Source organism: Strix aluco, chromosome 9, assembly GCF_031877795.1.
Source record: "Strix aluco isolate bStrAlu1 chromosome 9, bStrAlu1.hap1, whole genome shotgun sequence".
NCBI classification, from domain to species: domain Eukaryota; kingdom Metazoa; phylum Chordata; class Aves; order Strigiformes; family Strigidae; genus Strix; species Strix aluco.
This window is the reverse complement of record NC_133939.1, coordinates 4,136,824-4,149,294: the sequence shown is the minus strand read 5'-3', so window position 1 is coordinate 4,149,294 and position 12,471 is coordinate 4,136,824. Positions and strand designations below refer to the sequence as shown.

Below are 12,471 nucleotides of genomic sequence, written 5' to 3'. Positions count from 1 at the left end.
AATCCGAGGAAGGTGATCTTAAATGTGGGTCCTGTAGTTCGGTGGTGTTACCTGAATAGTTTTATGTTTAAAAGAGCTGCTGGACTTACTCAGTGTGCTCAGTATTGCATAAAGAAATGCCTGTTTATGCATTGTTCAGTAATTCAAACTTTCAGGACATCGTAAAAGGTTCTAATCTCCTTTTCAAGCCAGGGTTGCTCGTATATAATAGCAGTACTTCTAATTTTGCACCACTGATGCTGGCTGATAGAGTAACTCATCTTCAGCTGCTGACTGAGGTTTTCTTTTAGACACAGGGGCTACTGCAATTCTCCACAGCTTGAACAAAAACAGAAAAAAAAGAAAAAAGACCCTCCCCTGCCCCAAGAGCTTTGAGTGCACTCTGCTTGCCAGAACCAAGCTGGAAATGTAATTCACTACACACATGACAGTGTGTGGTAGATGCCGGGCTGCATAAGGAAGGATGCTCCGCAGCTTCCCCTCCGCAGGGTGTTACCTGTTTGGATGACAGCTGTCTCCGGGTGTGCAGTCAGCAGGCCCAACATGTAAAAATTACTGTTGTGCAGCATGTTGTTCTCAAAATCTTTCAGCGACAAGGTTGGTTTAAGAAGCTGCCAATTACTGTTATCTGGGAAGTGATTGTTAATGAACAGAGCTGGGTGAGTCAGAAAATAAAACTCATTGTACCTGGAAGAAGAAGGAAGAGATTAAAGGAAAATGAGTAATTATAAATAGCTAATTCTTCCCCTGCACAGTGATGGTGGTTTCAGCAGGAGAAAGTCAGAATGTTTTGGACTGCTGAGAAACTGAGGTTGGTGGGTTTGAAATTCTCCAGGCAGAGAAGGAACCTGAGCTTTGGTCTTCCATTTCCAGGGCACATGCTGAGCTTTTGGATAAAACCAGCGTATTTACGCTACGCCTGCAACCACGGGCTCCTGAAGAAAGAGGGAGGCTCTGCTTGTTTGAAAGTGTGGAAGCACCCTCTCTCAGGCAGCTGAAAGCTATGAATCAAGTGCCACATAGTATTGCATAAGCTGAAGATGTGATAAGCAAAACAAGTTCACTTTTAGTAGTTACGTGGCTTGCTGCTCAGGGCCGCTGTCTTTCTACAGGTACGTGCTCCATCCCCTGTATAGGCAGCCCAGATACCTTGCTCAGGGCTTTGGGTCTTGCTGTGGGACCTAAAATTTGTCACTGTTTGCTGTGCCAAACCCATCAGCTTTCCTTCTGCCTTTCTGGTAGGTTTATGGATTAACATAGAGGATGGCTCTTTACCTGAAGGTGAACTTGGTGAAAGAATCATCAACAGCACCACTTCCCCAGGTGCTATCGAGTAAATGCCACCTTCCATCAAGGTAGACAGCGTTCCAGGCATGGTCAGAGTCCCCTGTAAAGGTCTGTCCCATCTTGTACCCGTACCCCTTAGAGTATCCCGATAGCTTCATGCACTGGATTCCTGCAATGCTAAAAGGAAACAATAAGGTGCAGCAGGAGACTTCTGGTTTAAACCTGTCAGCGTAGTTTTGTGGAAGGACAAAAGGAGGAGCAAAGTCTGCAGAATTTCAGTCCTGTAATCGAGTAGATCAGCTCCATCAGTTCCTCAGGTTGCCTCCTTGCAGCTGAGTCCCAGGGGAGGTAGGGGTTTTAAGTGTCGAAGTGTGCAAGTGCACTTCTCTTTGAAAACTCCAACTTCTGACCCTGGTGACAGGCTGCAGTGCTAAATGCCTAGGTTATTGCACTTTTTAATTCTTTGGAAAACTTGTTGTTAGCCAGGGCACTGTATTTTTCTTGATGGGGGATCTCTGCACTCTGTACAGCTTTCTTCTAACTGCCTTCCTGCACCAGCCTGTCAGCACATTGAGAGACAGGCAGGTTCTCCCCTTTGACCACTGACATTATGTAGAGACTGTGTTTTTCTGGTCTGTGCTAGTGAATGGTTTCATATGGGGTGGGCATGCGAGAGTAACCAAGGTGGTGTGCAGGGGCCCTTTTGACTTGTAGGCTTTGCACAGGGACTTGGAGGGAACGTCCCACTGGAGGAAGGAGCTTTTCTCTTCCAGTTTTTACGTATTCCCTCTCATTTTGTTTGGTGCACCACCGATTCAGCGTTGCTAGAGGAGGATGACAAAGATGAAGTGTTCTTAATTGCTCTCTGTCTTGTTACTCAGTGGAATACCTTTGATGCTGTCCACAATTAGCCCATGTAATTATAAATTAAAAGTGCCTCTGTTCATGCTTGTGTTCTCTCAGTGATGGTAGGCCTGGTGTTTGACACCAAATAAGATATCTTAGACCTCATGGGATTGTGGATGCTGATTTAGTTTTCTTGAAGAGTGAGCTTGTGCTTGCCCAGGGTACAAATGATTAAATAGTCTGTTTTTAAAAAAAGTAATGAATACCTGTGTTGATGTGTAAATAAGATTTAAATAAGCACTGTGTTAATAAGCTCTCTGCCGTTGATAGCAATGGGTTCTAACGTTGGCATCTTATTTTAGCATTAATCTAAAATTGCTTCACTTAGAGGATTGTCTTTTGTGTGGGATGGTATTGACATTTTTCTTCTTCATTGAAAAGTACGTTAAATGGAACAACTACCTTAAGTAATAAACTGCATGCTTCAAGAGCAAGATTGTCTGCATAATGTGGGTTTAACTCAGAAGAAAAGTGATATTTATGGGGAAAATAATCAGCATGGTTGTTAAGAAGTCAAGGTCTGATAACGGATACAGGCTGGTAATTGGCAGTGCAGCAGTGCTCATAGGGAGGGCTGCTTTTTTTCACAGAGATGATACTGGTTTAAAGGGAAGATGGACGCTTCAGCTTCTCATACAGACTTACTAAGCTCAAACCTGGATGTCTTTGTGTTGGTTGTTTGATATTCTTTCTTTAAGAGTATCAAATTAAATTCTTATGTTCTTTCTTAAATTCTTTAAGAATTTAAAGAATTTCTTTAAGAAAGAGTATCAAAAACAACTGCAAAGACCTGATTGAGAGCCAGCTGGGAGCTCACATTGGGTAGCCTGCAGAGAGAAGACCAAGTTATATGGAGAGGAGGAACGTGGCAGTACCCCATCCCTGCTAAAGGTGGCCAGAAAGAGGAGGAGGAGCATGTAAACCAGCCTCGTTTAGCATGGGCTGCTACGCAGCAATAGTGAGGCATTGCCTGTCACACGAGGTATTCAAAACGAACGTGGCAAGCCTGGAAGGAATGCCATTGAGAAACCTGGTGTCGCAGGTGGTCTGTAAAGTCTTTGCCAGCCCGCAGTCGCCTGTGAGCCAAATTCTAATGTGGAGCTGGGCAGTAAATCTGGAGCAACTCCACTGACAAGACTGGTGAGAGCTTGGATTTACATGATGTAACTGAGACTAGGAGCTGGCCTGGGAACTTTAAGGAAGACTTGATCCTGGGAGTTTCAAAGGGGACTAACAGCAGCTAAGTACCAAATTCCCACTAATTTCATGGGGATTGATGTCTAATCCTTCTAGGCTTCTCTAGACATTCTTGTGAGCTGGGATAATCAGAGAGAACATTAAGGGACAAGCTCTGCCCTTAGTCCTCTGTGCTCTCACTTACAGTGAACATTAGCAAAGCACCAAGAAGAGTTTGTGCTTGGATGTGTTCAAAATGCCCAAAAGAAAGGTCAGAGCATTTAAACAGTGGTCTCTCTAATAATGGGCAGACAGAAAACCAGGCTAAAACATCCTGTAAAAGAACAATCCTGTATTGGTGAAGAGCGATCATGTTTCTGTTCTGGTGTAAATGACTTCATACAGATAAATTAACCAGGCAGAGAGAAGATTGAGAAGATCTCCAGAAATGCTTGAAGGGGCCATGTGATGGTAGAAGATGACCGAAATACAAGGTGGACTGGAAGAAGTGAATTAAGAAACAGTTGTTGCCGATATCTGCTTGGTGCAGCAAGGAGGTTAAAAACTAAGTTGCTTTTCTGCTTCAAAAAGAGTAGGAAAAAATCTGGATCTTGCTACAGCTGTCACTGGAATTCAATGGCACCTTCTTCCCTTTGATTTCAGATTGACTTTGATGATTTAATGTAAAAAAGGAGCAAATCTGGCTTCTCTAGAGGGAGACAGAATGGTTTATACTTGTGGTAGGTAGGTGTACACTCCTGTGCCTGAAAAGAAGGAAAGCTACTGATTGTAGAACACAAGGAAAGCAAGAGGATGTGAAACCTGGATTATCTGCAGACTAATTATGAATAAGGGGCATCGAAGTAATAAGTGATAGGACAAGAGGTAATGGCCTCAAGTTGTGCCAGGGACGGTTTAGACTAGATATTAGGAAGTATTTCTTTCCAGAACGGGTTGTTAGGTGTTGGAATGGGCTGCCCAGGGGGGTGGTGGAGTCCCCATCCCTGGAGGTGTTTAAGAGTCGGGTTGACATAGCACTGAGGGATCTGGTGTAGTTGGGATCTGTCAATGTTAGGCTAATGGTTGGACTAGATGATCGTCAAGGTCTTTTCCAACCGAGATGATTCTGTGATTCTGTGAAGTGACCAGATCCACTGTCAGGAGTGTGGTCAGCTTTGCTCCCAAAGGTGGTGCTGAAACCTCTCAAGTGCAAATAATTGTTTTGCCTTCATCATTAATTCTAGTAAGTGAGTTTCTCCCTATGTCCAGACTGCTAGGTTTTGGCCTAAATTGAATTCATGAATTTACACTCCCTGATTCACTCAGCCATGCAACTTCCTTGAGTTTGGTTGGCAGCTGAGAAGCCAATTCTTGATAAATGCTGTTAACGTATTGGTCAGAAGCCTCTGTTCATGTTCATCACTATCACGCTTGATATTTGGAAACTGACGTTTTGTGGCCAGCTTCCCACTATCCGTGCCCACCTTTCCTCCGTGACAGGAATTTCAGCTAATGGGAAGAAGTCTGACTGCCAAGGCTGTGGTCGGAGGTGACAGTGTTGTGTCTGCAACAGGAACTCTTCTGTCTGTTGGCACTGACACAAGTAGGACTCAATCAGTGTCAGCCGTTGACTTCAGCAGGACCTTTGGGGGGACTCCTGGTGACTGGCAAATTGGGTTGTTTATTAAAGTTGCCTCAACAAGAGCTAGGAAAAAAAGGCATGCTAAAAGACCTTTTTTTTTCCCCCAAAACTTGGCTCTGAAAAACCTTTATATAAGAAGACTGCTCTTTGCCTCTTGCCTTTATGCTTAAACTCAGCATAAGACTTGAATAGTGCACAAGAAGAAGGGATGAGGAGATCCCCTTGCAAGAAAGGGGTGTGTCTTTGGTTATAGTTTCTTAGGAAAGGAGCTAAACATTTAGCTAATATTTGACAAAAGCAATAGGCTAGATGACTGGGAGGTTTCCCAAATCACAAAATGAATAATCAACCTGGAACTGAGGAATTAAGACTAAATCAACAGAGCCTTTAAATAGTAAAAGATATCCTTGGAAAGATTAATCTTTTAAATGAACTAAACATACGCTTTTTAATGAACAGATGCAAATTTCCCCCACTTCTAACCGCTAATAACTGTCCCATAAGATGCAGTTATAAACTCGTACTTCATCCTATTTCTTTATCGTATTCTTTAGAAAGCAAGATCCAATATTGTGGGAGATGTTATTGGTTGGAAGCATTCACCACTTTAGCATCTGGCACGTTATTTTTTTTTTTTTTTTAAATCTGTCCTTTTCCCTGTAGATTTTGTTTGTTTCATGGTGAAAACCTTCCCAAATCTTTTTGGATGGTGTGGAAAGCCAAATTGTTACTTACATATGCCAACTAATAACGGGTCTTTAATTTTTTCCAAAGCTATCTTGTGAATGGAAGCTGCTCTGCTGAGAAGGTGCTCCCTGGGAGAGTCTTATGAAAGTACACCGTTGCTTTCTGGCGTTAGGAAGCCCCTTCCAATCTCATGTCCCTGAGTCGTCAGGTCCAGTTGTCTCCTCTTGGACAACCCTTCTACATAAGGCTGGTCCCAAACTTGTTTATGCAACTAATCCCCAGTGAAGTCACCAAGGTTTTGTAGGTAGGAGAATGGTGGATTTTAGTAATTAAATGCTGATGTAGCTATAAAATGGGAATCGCAGTCCTGGCCTCAGTGGTGGTGCACCTTGAGATTGACCACAGACAATGGTGCAGTAAGCGTGAGGCAGTGTCCCTGTGGTGCTTCTGTAGTGGGGGGGAGAGGGCATCTCCAGAAGGTTTTGGGAAAGTTCCTTCTGGGACTGGGCGCCTACCTCTTGCATGGGAGCATGTTGGAGGCAACGCTCCTCCTTGTTTAAGTCTTGCCATGCTTTTAACCTTCACATACAGATACTCAAAGGGAAAACCTAGCTTCTTCTAACCAAATTAGCTCAGTGTTTTCATCTGCCATTATGTTAATGCAATGCGAAGCTCAGCAGATGGCACAAAGTAAATTATGCTGGGGAGGGGGGGGGGGGGGGGGTGGAGGGGGTGGAGGAGGAAGCAAAATTGACCTTTCTAGGACTTGCTGGTTTTCCACAGCATGGTTTGAAAGCTGAAGTTCCACGTCCTGCTTAAAGTCACATCAGTCAATGCAAAGGCAGACAGAATAGGCACAGAGATGACAATGAATGTTAACTCTCCCTGGCACTGAATGTTTCTGAACTTAATTTACCTGCACATTTGTTCAAAGAGCCCAGCGTATCCCTCACAAATGCTCTTCCCCGTCTGAAGCACATCTATGGGTTTGCTCGACAGCTGGCTTTTGTTATGGTAGCCCACGACGTCGTATTCTGCGGGAAGGAACACAGACAAAAGTTCATCCAAAAGCCTGAGGCAACGGGATCGACGGGCAGCAGGAGCAATGCTTGGATTGCTTTTCATCTCTGTGAGCACAAGCAAATGGAAACAAGCCGTGGCGTGTGCTGCACGAGAATGTTGTGGACGGCTGGTGAGGGGAGAGGGACGAGGTCTGTCTCTCATCACCATTTGTTCTAAGCCTGGGCTGGGATTCAGCAGTTGAATCCAAATAGGAGGAAAACTGCTTTTTTTAGAGGAAATGGGCCTCCCCAGGGGCTGCCCTTGTGCAGGGGGATCTACAGTCTCATGAGTGCCCAGTAAAAAGCAGAGCGCTCTGCGCTTGAACGAGTCAGACTCATGTTACTGTCAAAGGAAACCACTGAGTTTTCTGCACTCTTTACAAGCAATTTGTATTAAAAATACCTGGAAAGTAGCTTGCTAGGAAATACCTGAAATGATTTGTTGCAAGTGAGTCATATTAATACCTGAAAACACAGGAAATCTTAATTTGTTTGAATGAGTGCAGAAAAGCGGCACAGCAAGGTTCCTTTAGACAGAGCTTGAGGAACTGGTCTGGGAAGGTTAATTCAATACCAACCAACCTTGGTCATGTCCATAACCTCTTTCTTAAAACGCGAGCATGTTTTTCTGTCAAAGCTCTAAGGAATGCTGCATCAGCTGATTCATCCTCCCTTTAATACTGTGGAAGAGGGGAAAAAAGGCTGGCAACACACTGTATTTGTGCTTTGATGAAATGCTGCAACTGCTTGTCTTTTATCCAAGGGGCTCAGCTGACGGCTGTCTCAGGGTTGGCTCGTGGGGCTGCAGGGAAAGGCTGGGTTTTGCACCTCGGGCTGTTCGTTGGGTCACCAGCAAGGCTGCAGAGCGCTTTGAGAGGGTATGGAGAGCTAGCTGGATGCACGTGGCTCCATATTTATGCTAGAAATGATAGCTAAAATAATTTCTTTTAGTGCTACTGCTGCATGGAGGTAGCAGTCCATCACAGGCAGGGCGTTGAATTGGGTGGGAAGAAGGGAGCAGCGCTTTCACTTAAAATCCAAAGAAGGAAGGAATTTATATTGTCAGTGCTCTTGCATTTTTGTGAGCTGATTTAAATTCCTAGCGCTATCTTTATTTCCCATGCATGTAAATAGGGGTCAGTCTCTGCAGGAAGGAAGGAGAACCAGGGCCAAGATGGTGTAAAAAAATCTTGTGAGGAGATCACAGTGTACCTGTCAGGGATCAGAGACATCCCATGGATGTGTGTGAGGTAAATGGACTGACTCAAACCAGACTGGCCGTCCCAAGCAGGATCTGGCCCAGGCAGGGGCAGGCAGAAATGAGTTAATAGTGTAAAGACTGAATGAGTCAAATGCTTGGTTTCGGGAAATTCAGTGAAATCAGCAGTCTGCATATTTAAGGGCAAGATTAAAGCTTCTTAGGATTGACCTGACTATGTGAACTGTGCAGTTGCTGGCAAAGCTCTGCTGATCTCAGGGGGCATGAGATTAGGCCAGTGCTTCCCAAATTGCTCTTCTGCTCTCCATCAGCTGGCTGGTTCAGCCAGCTAATGGAGCTATACCAGAGCCTGTCAGGGTGCGCAAGAGATGAGGGAAAGAATAGCTGTTATTCTCCCCCTCTACCCCCAAGTGTTAATGGGAAAGAAACATTTCTGCATATGCTGTGCAAAATCCAATCACGTTTTACATCCAGTTTCCCCCCACCAAGGAGCTTGAGGTGGCAAGAAGCCTTTTGCCCCCTCTGATGTGCCCAGCTGGAGAGGCTACAAATCCTGCCTTCTCCTCCTTTCTTGTCCTCTTCCCACCTCTTGGCTGTTTCTGAAACTCCGGTGTTGCTCGGGTTGGGTAGGAAGGGGCAGGGGAAATGGAGTGATTGCAGTTCTCATGGAGGTTGAAAGGGTGCACGTACAGACAGGAATGGCAATCACGCAGGTGCCAGCATGTTTTATGAAAGCTGACCTCTCTGATGTGCTGTGCTGACACAGCTGATGGACGTGTCAACAGGATGAATGCAGTTAGGTACCGGCTAGAAGCTGGAGCACGGGATGTATCCAACAAAACACAGGGGCAAAGCTGGCAGTGAAGCAGCCAAGAGACTGTCAGAGGCAAGAGGACACCTCACCTGAGATGGGCTGTCCAGGCTGCTGCTTGCAAGGGGTGGTCTGCTGCCCAAAGAGGGAGCAACAGAGGGGCTGCAGAAGCAGCTGTGATGACGGCGAGCTGAGCAAGGCAGCTTGATGCTTTCTGGTGGTACCTACACTATGCCGAGACCTTCCCAGAGCAAAGGCACTGACGTGCAGAGCACGCTGGGAAGGGCTGCGTGGGGGGTGCAGGGGTTCAGGACAGTGCTGGGGGTGAAACTTCTGGTGGCGCTGGATGGCTCTGAACGTGACGACCAAGCCTCTGGTGCTTGGCAGGCTGGCTTCATGCTCCAACAGCTTAGATGACAGTGACTTGTGTGGGTACACCTTCGAGTAATCAGGTAGGAGTTACAGATTCATCATGTGGAAAGAAATCATTTACACACAAACCTTGTAGGGGCTGGCAGTGCTCGGAGAGGGACTATGGAAACAGACATGGTGAGAGAACCTCTGAATACATTTCTGGATAAATACACCCAGAAAGCCTTCCTCCTACCCACCATGTGAAGCCAACCCACAAGATGGGTAGTAAACTGCAATGGCAGCGTGACAGGGGTGACAGCAACAGCCTTATCTTCTCAACTGAAGATCTCAACCTACCTATGTGATGGCATATCCACATCCATATGGCTCGAACTTTTTCCAGATCAGTACGGGCTTGTTTAAGCAGGGCTTTAACGAGTTCCTCTACACTGTTCGTGATGTTTACCTGTTTGTGAGGAGGAACATTGCAAGATCATGGTGAAGAAATTGCTATGGTAGATCTCCCTTCCTCCTCACTCCCTTGTTCTTCTAAAGCTAGTGAGACCCCACCTGCCAGGAGACTGCTCTAACTCAAGCTTCATTAAAAATAGAAATAAAAAGCTGTAGTTCCAGGTTTCAAGCAAGTAATTTTGGTCATAGTTTCTCTCCTAGAGTGGGATCTCTGTTGCTGATGTTTGCAGGGAAATGCTTTTGCACTTGTTTGGGAGATTTTGAGGCACTTGTCCTGATAGCTCAGACTAAGCTGGTGTTAGTGCTGGTTTCAAGGAACATCCCTGCAGGAGAGCTGGGAGGAGGACAGAGGCAAAAGCAAGACTTACTTTTAATGCGTAGGCATCCAGCTTCTCAAATTGCTGCAGATCTACTGGCATGGATTTCAAAGAGGATTTGTCCCATGGATATGCTGGGAAGAAATGAGTTGTCATTGTCTCGGGAAGGGAGGGGGTATTTTTTCCTGGCTGTAAGCTTGAACAAGGGGACACTGCAGAGCTCCTGCCCGACCCGCAGAGGCATCCATCAGCGGGTGCTTAGGGAGCAGAGGACGTGAGGACACTCGCCGAAGGTCCCTGCCAGCTGCATGGAAAGCAGGAGCCATCCTGTCTAGTCTGGTATAATTTGGGCAATGCTGGAGCGGGAGGTGCCCCTGTGTCTTTGGCGCTGCATAACAGCATAGAAAATCCCAGAATATTATATGGAGGTGCATGAGATATAATGCAGAAGTATCAGGGAAAATCTATACTGTGGAAGCCCTGTCAAAACCATGACTTTTTAAAAAACCCACTAAAGAGCTGGATTTTTCCAGTAGCTTTGTTGAAAGCGATGCCTGTTTTGCATGGGAAAGGGCTACAACTCTGCACAAATTCAAGCACATGAAAAATGGAACATGGGGAGCAGTCAGGCTAAAATTGGTGTGCCTACCCCTCTTGTCTGCATCTCTGCAGGCTCTAGGCTCCTGGTTCTACTCAGTGTGAACGAAGGGTTAATAACTTGCCCTAATTAATCGGATAACTTATTTTTTTCAACAGTCTCTGAATGAGCTGCCACTGTTCTCTCTCATCAGTGAGCCACCCAAGTGATGCAGCTGCAGCTCGGTGTACAGGCATATCGGATGGACGTCTCCCCTGGACCGCCGTCTGCTCAGCCCACCCTTTTCTTCTGAGCTGGTGAGAGGAGAATTGAGCTCTACAGCAATCTCTCCCCCTGTCATGTCCTGTCAGAGCCGTTCAGGACTAAAGAGATTCTTCTAGCTATCTCTGTAGGCTTGTTATTTCTCTAGAAGAAAGGATTTAAAAGAGATCACAAAGTGAAAATGCTGTTGTGTGGCTCCCGAGAGCCGGGAGAGGTGAATGAATGGTGCCATAGAGCTGCTGCTTGCCTGGAGAGGGGTGACGAGCAGCAGTGGGTTGCCTTGGGTGGTGTGTAGGGGCGCAGAGGCTTCGCCTGGTTTCATGACCCTCGCTAAGCAAGCGGGACACCCCTCTGCTGCCTGCTCAGCGAGTACCAGTGGGAGTGGGATGCACGAGAGGCTCCAAGAGCATCCTATCCTAGCCGAGAGGCCAGCAGCGCTTCTGAAATCTGTATTCATCACCTATTCCCTCTCCATCTCCCCAAAACGGGGCTTTGGCCCCTTTGCTGCCAGCTCCAGCCCACTGGGGAGGTGGCCAGAAGGTCTGTTCCTGACCTGCAAAGGTGTTTCGTTAATGTGAGCTCTGCTCTTCTTGGAAGCCCCTGCCCCAGGGACGGGCTATGGGGCATCTCGCATCCCACATCCCAGTGACACTGCAGCCTGCCAGGCGGGATGCAAGAGCGTCCCTGTGCTGGGCAGGCGCCGGTCTGCCAAAATCAGCGTGTAGGCACACGGCATCTGTTTCTTTAACAGGCTTGTTTGTTTATCTCAGTTTTCCCTGAAAAGGGCTATTATGCTGACCTAAAGAGAGATAAAGCAGATTTATGCGTTTAAAGGTTCCCACTCTCTACAGCTCTGAAAATTACTTTTTGCCTTTTGGGAATGGGATATTTTTTTAAAAACTGGTTATCAGTTTTTGTCTTTGTCAGGTTATAGCTGCCAAAGCTCCCCGCAGATGTGGGATCTGCAGTAACTCACGTAGCCCTGTGCAGTTAGGAAGCGTGCATCGTGCCTGTTTTCAGAGTAGCCTTCCTCGGGTGTGGAGCCTTGGGAAGGTCTCGGGCAGGTGTGACATTCACAAAGCTGTTCCCATCTGCCACCCCGATGAACAGCGGGTTGGGAAGCGGAACGCTACTCGTGGTAATACAAATTAAATCCCTTGTCCGTGCACTTCAGTCTAGGCTCACAGTAGGGCAAGCCCTGTTTCTAGGACTGATGGGCTTCCTATCTGGGACTGCCCCACAGTGTGCCCCACACCGTGCCACCGGCGTGGGGAGAGGGGACAGCTGATAGTTACCATGCAGGTCTTTTCCTCCTGGTGGCCGTGGGGCTTCGGTCCTCTGGAAACCTAGCGAAGTGGAGAAGGGAGCGTGGGGTGAGCAGTTGTTGGCAGGAGAAAAAAGACAAACAGAAATAAGTGATTCTGGGGAACAGGAGTGGGTGGGAAAAGCTGAAATTGAGGCTTTTCTTTGCCCATTCCCCTGCATTCGGACGTGGATGTCAACACCCTGCAGAGTGCAGGTGCCGAGGGGAGAGGGATGAAGCAAGCTGTCTGGACCGCAGCGTGCTCTGTGTCCCCTCCCTGCTGTCCTGTGGCTCTGCAGAGGCCACATTCCCCAGCAGTCAGGCATCTCCTGTTCTAGCCGGAGGGCTGGGGACATCAAACCCCTGCACACCACACGG

At 46.8% G+C, this 12,471-nt stretch overlaps 1 protein-coding gene across 1 annotated transcript in view; it reads right to left on the bottom strand.

Moving 5' to 3' along the window:
- KY (kyphoscoliosis peptidase) overlaps positions 1–12,471 on the bottom strand; it is a 37,653-nt gene that overhangs the window by 2,530 nt on the left and 22,652 nt on the right. The window contains exons 8-13 of the mRNA XM_074833451.1: positions 12,086–12,136; positions 9,983–10,065; positions 9,501–9,609; positions 6,615–6,732; positions 1,276–1,464; positions 497–687 (exon numbers count right to left, since the gene is read on the bottom strand). Coding sequence (XP_074689552.1) covers positions 497–687; positions 1,276–1,464; positions 6,615–6,732; positions 9,501–9,609; positions 9,983–10,065; positions 12,086–12,136 — 741 coding nt within the window. The remainder of the gene's footprint in view (positions 1–496; positions 688–1,275; positions 1,465–6,614; positions 6,733–9,500; positions 9,610–9,982; positions 10,066–12,085; positions 12,137–12,471) is intronic.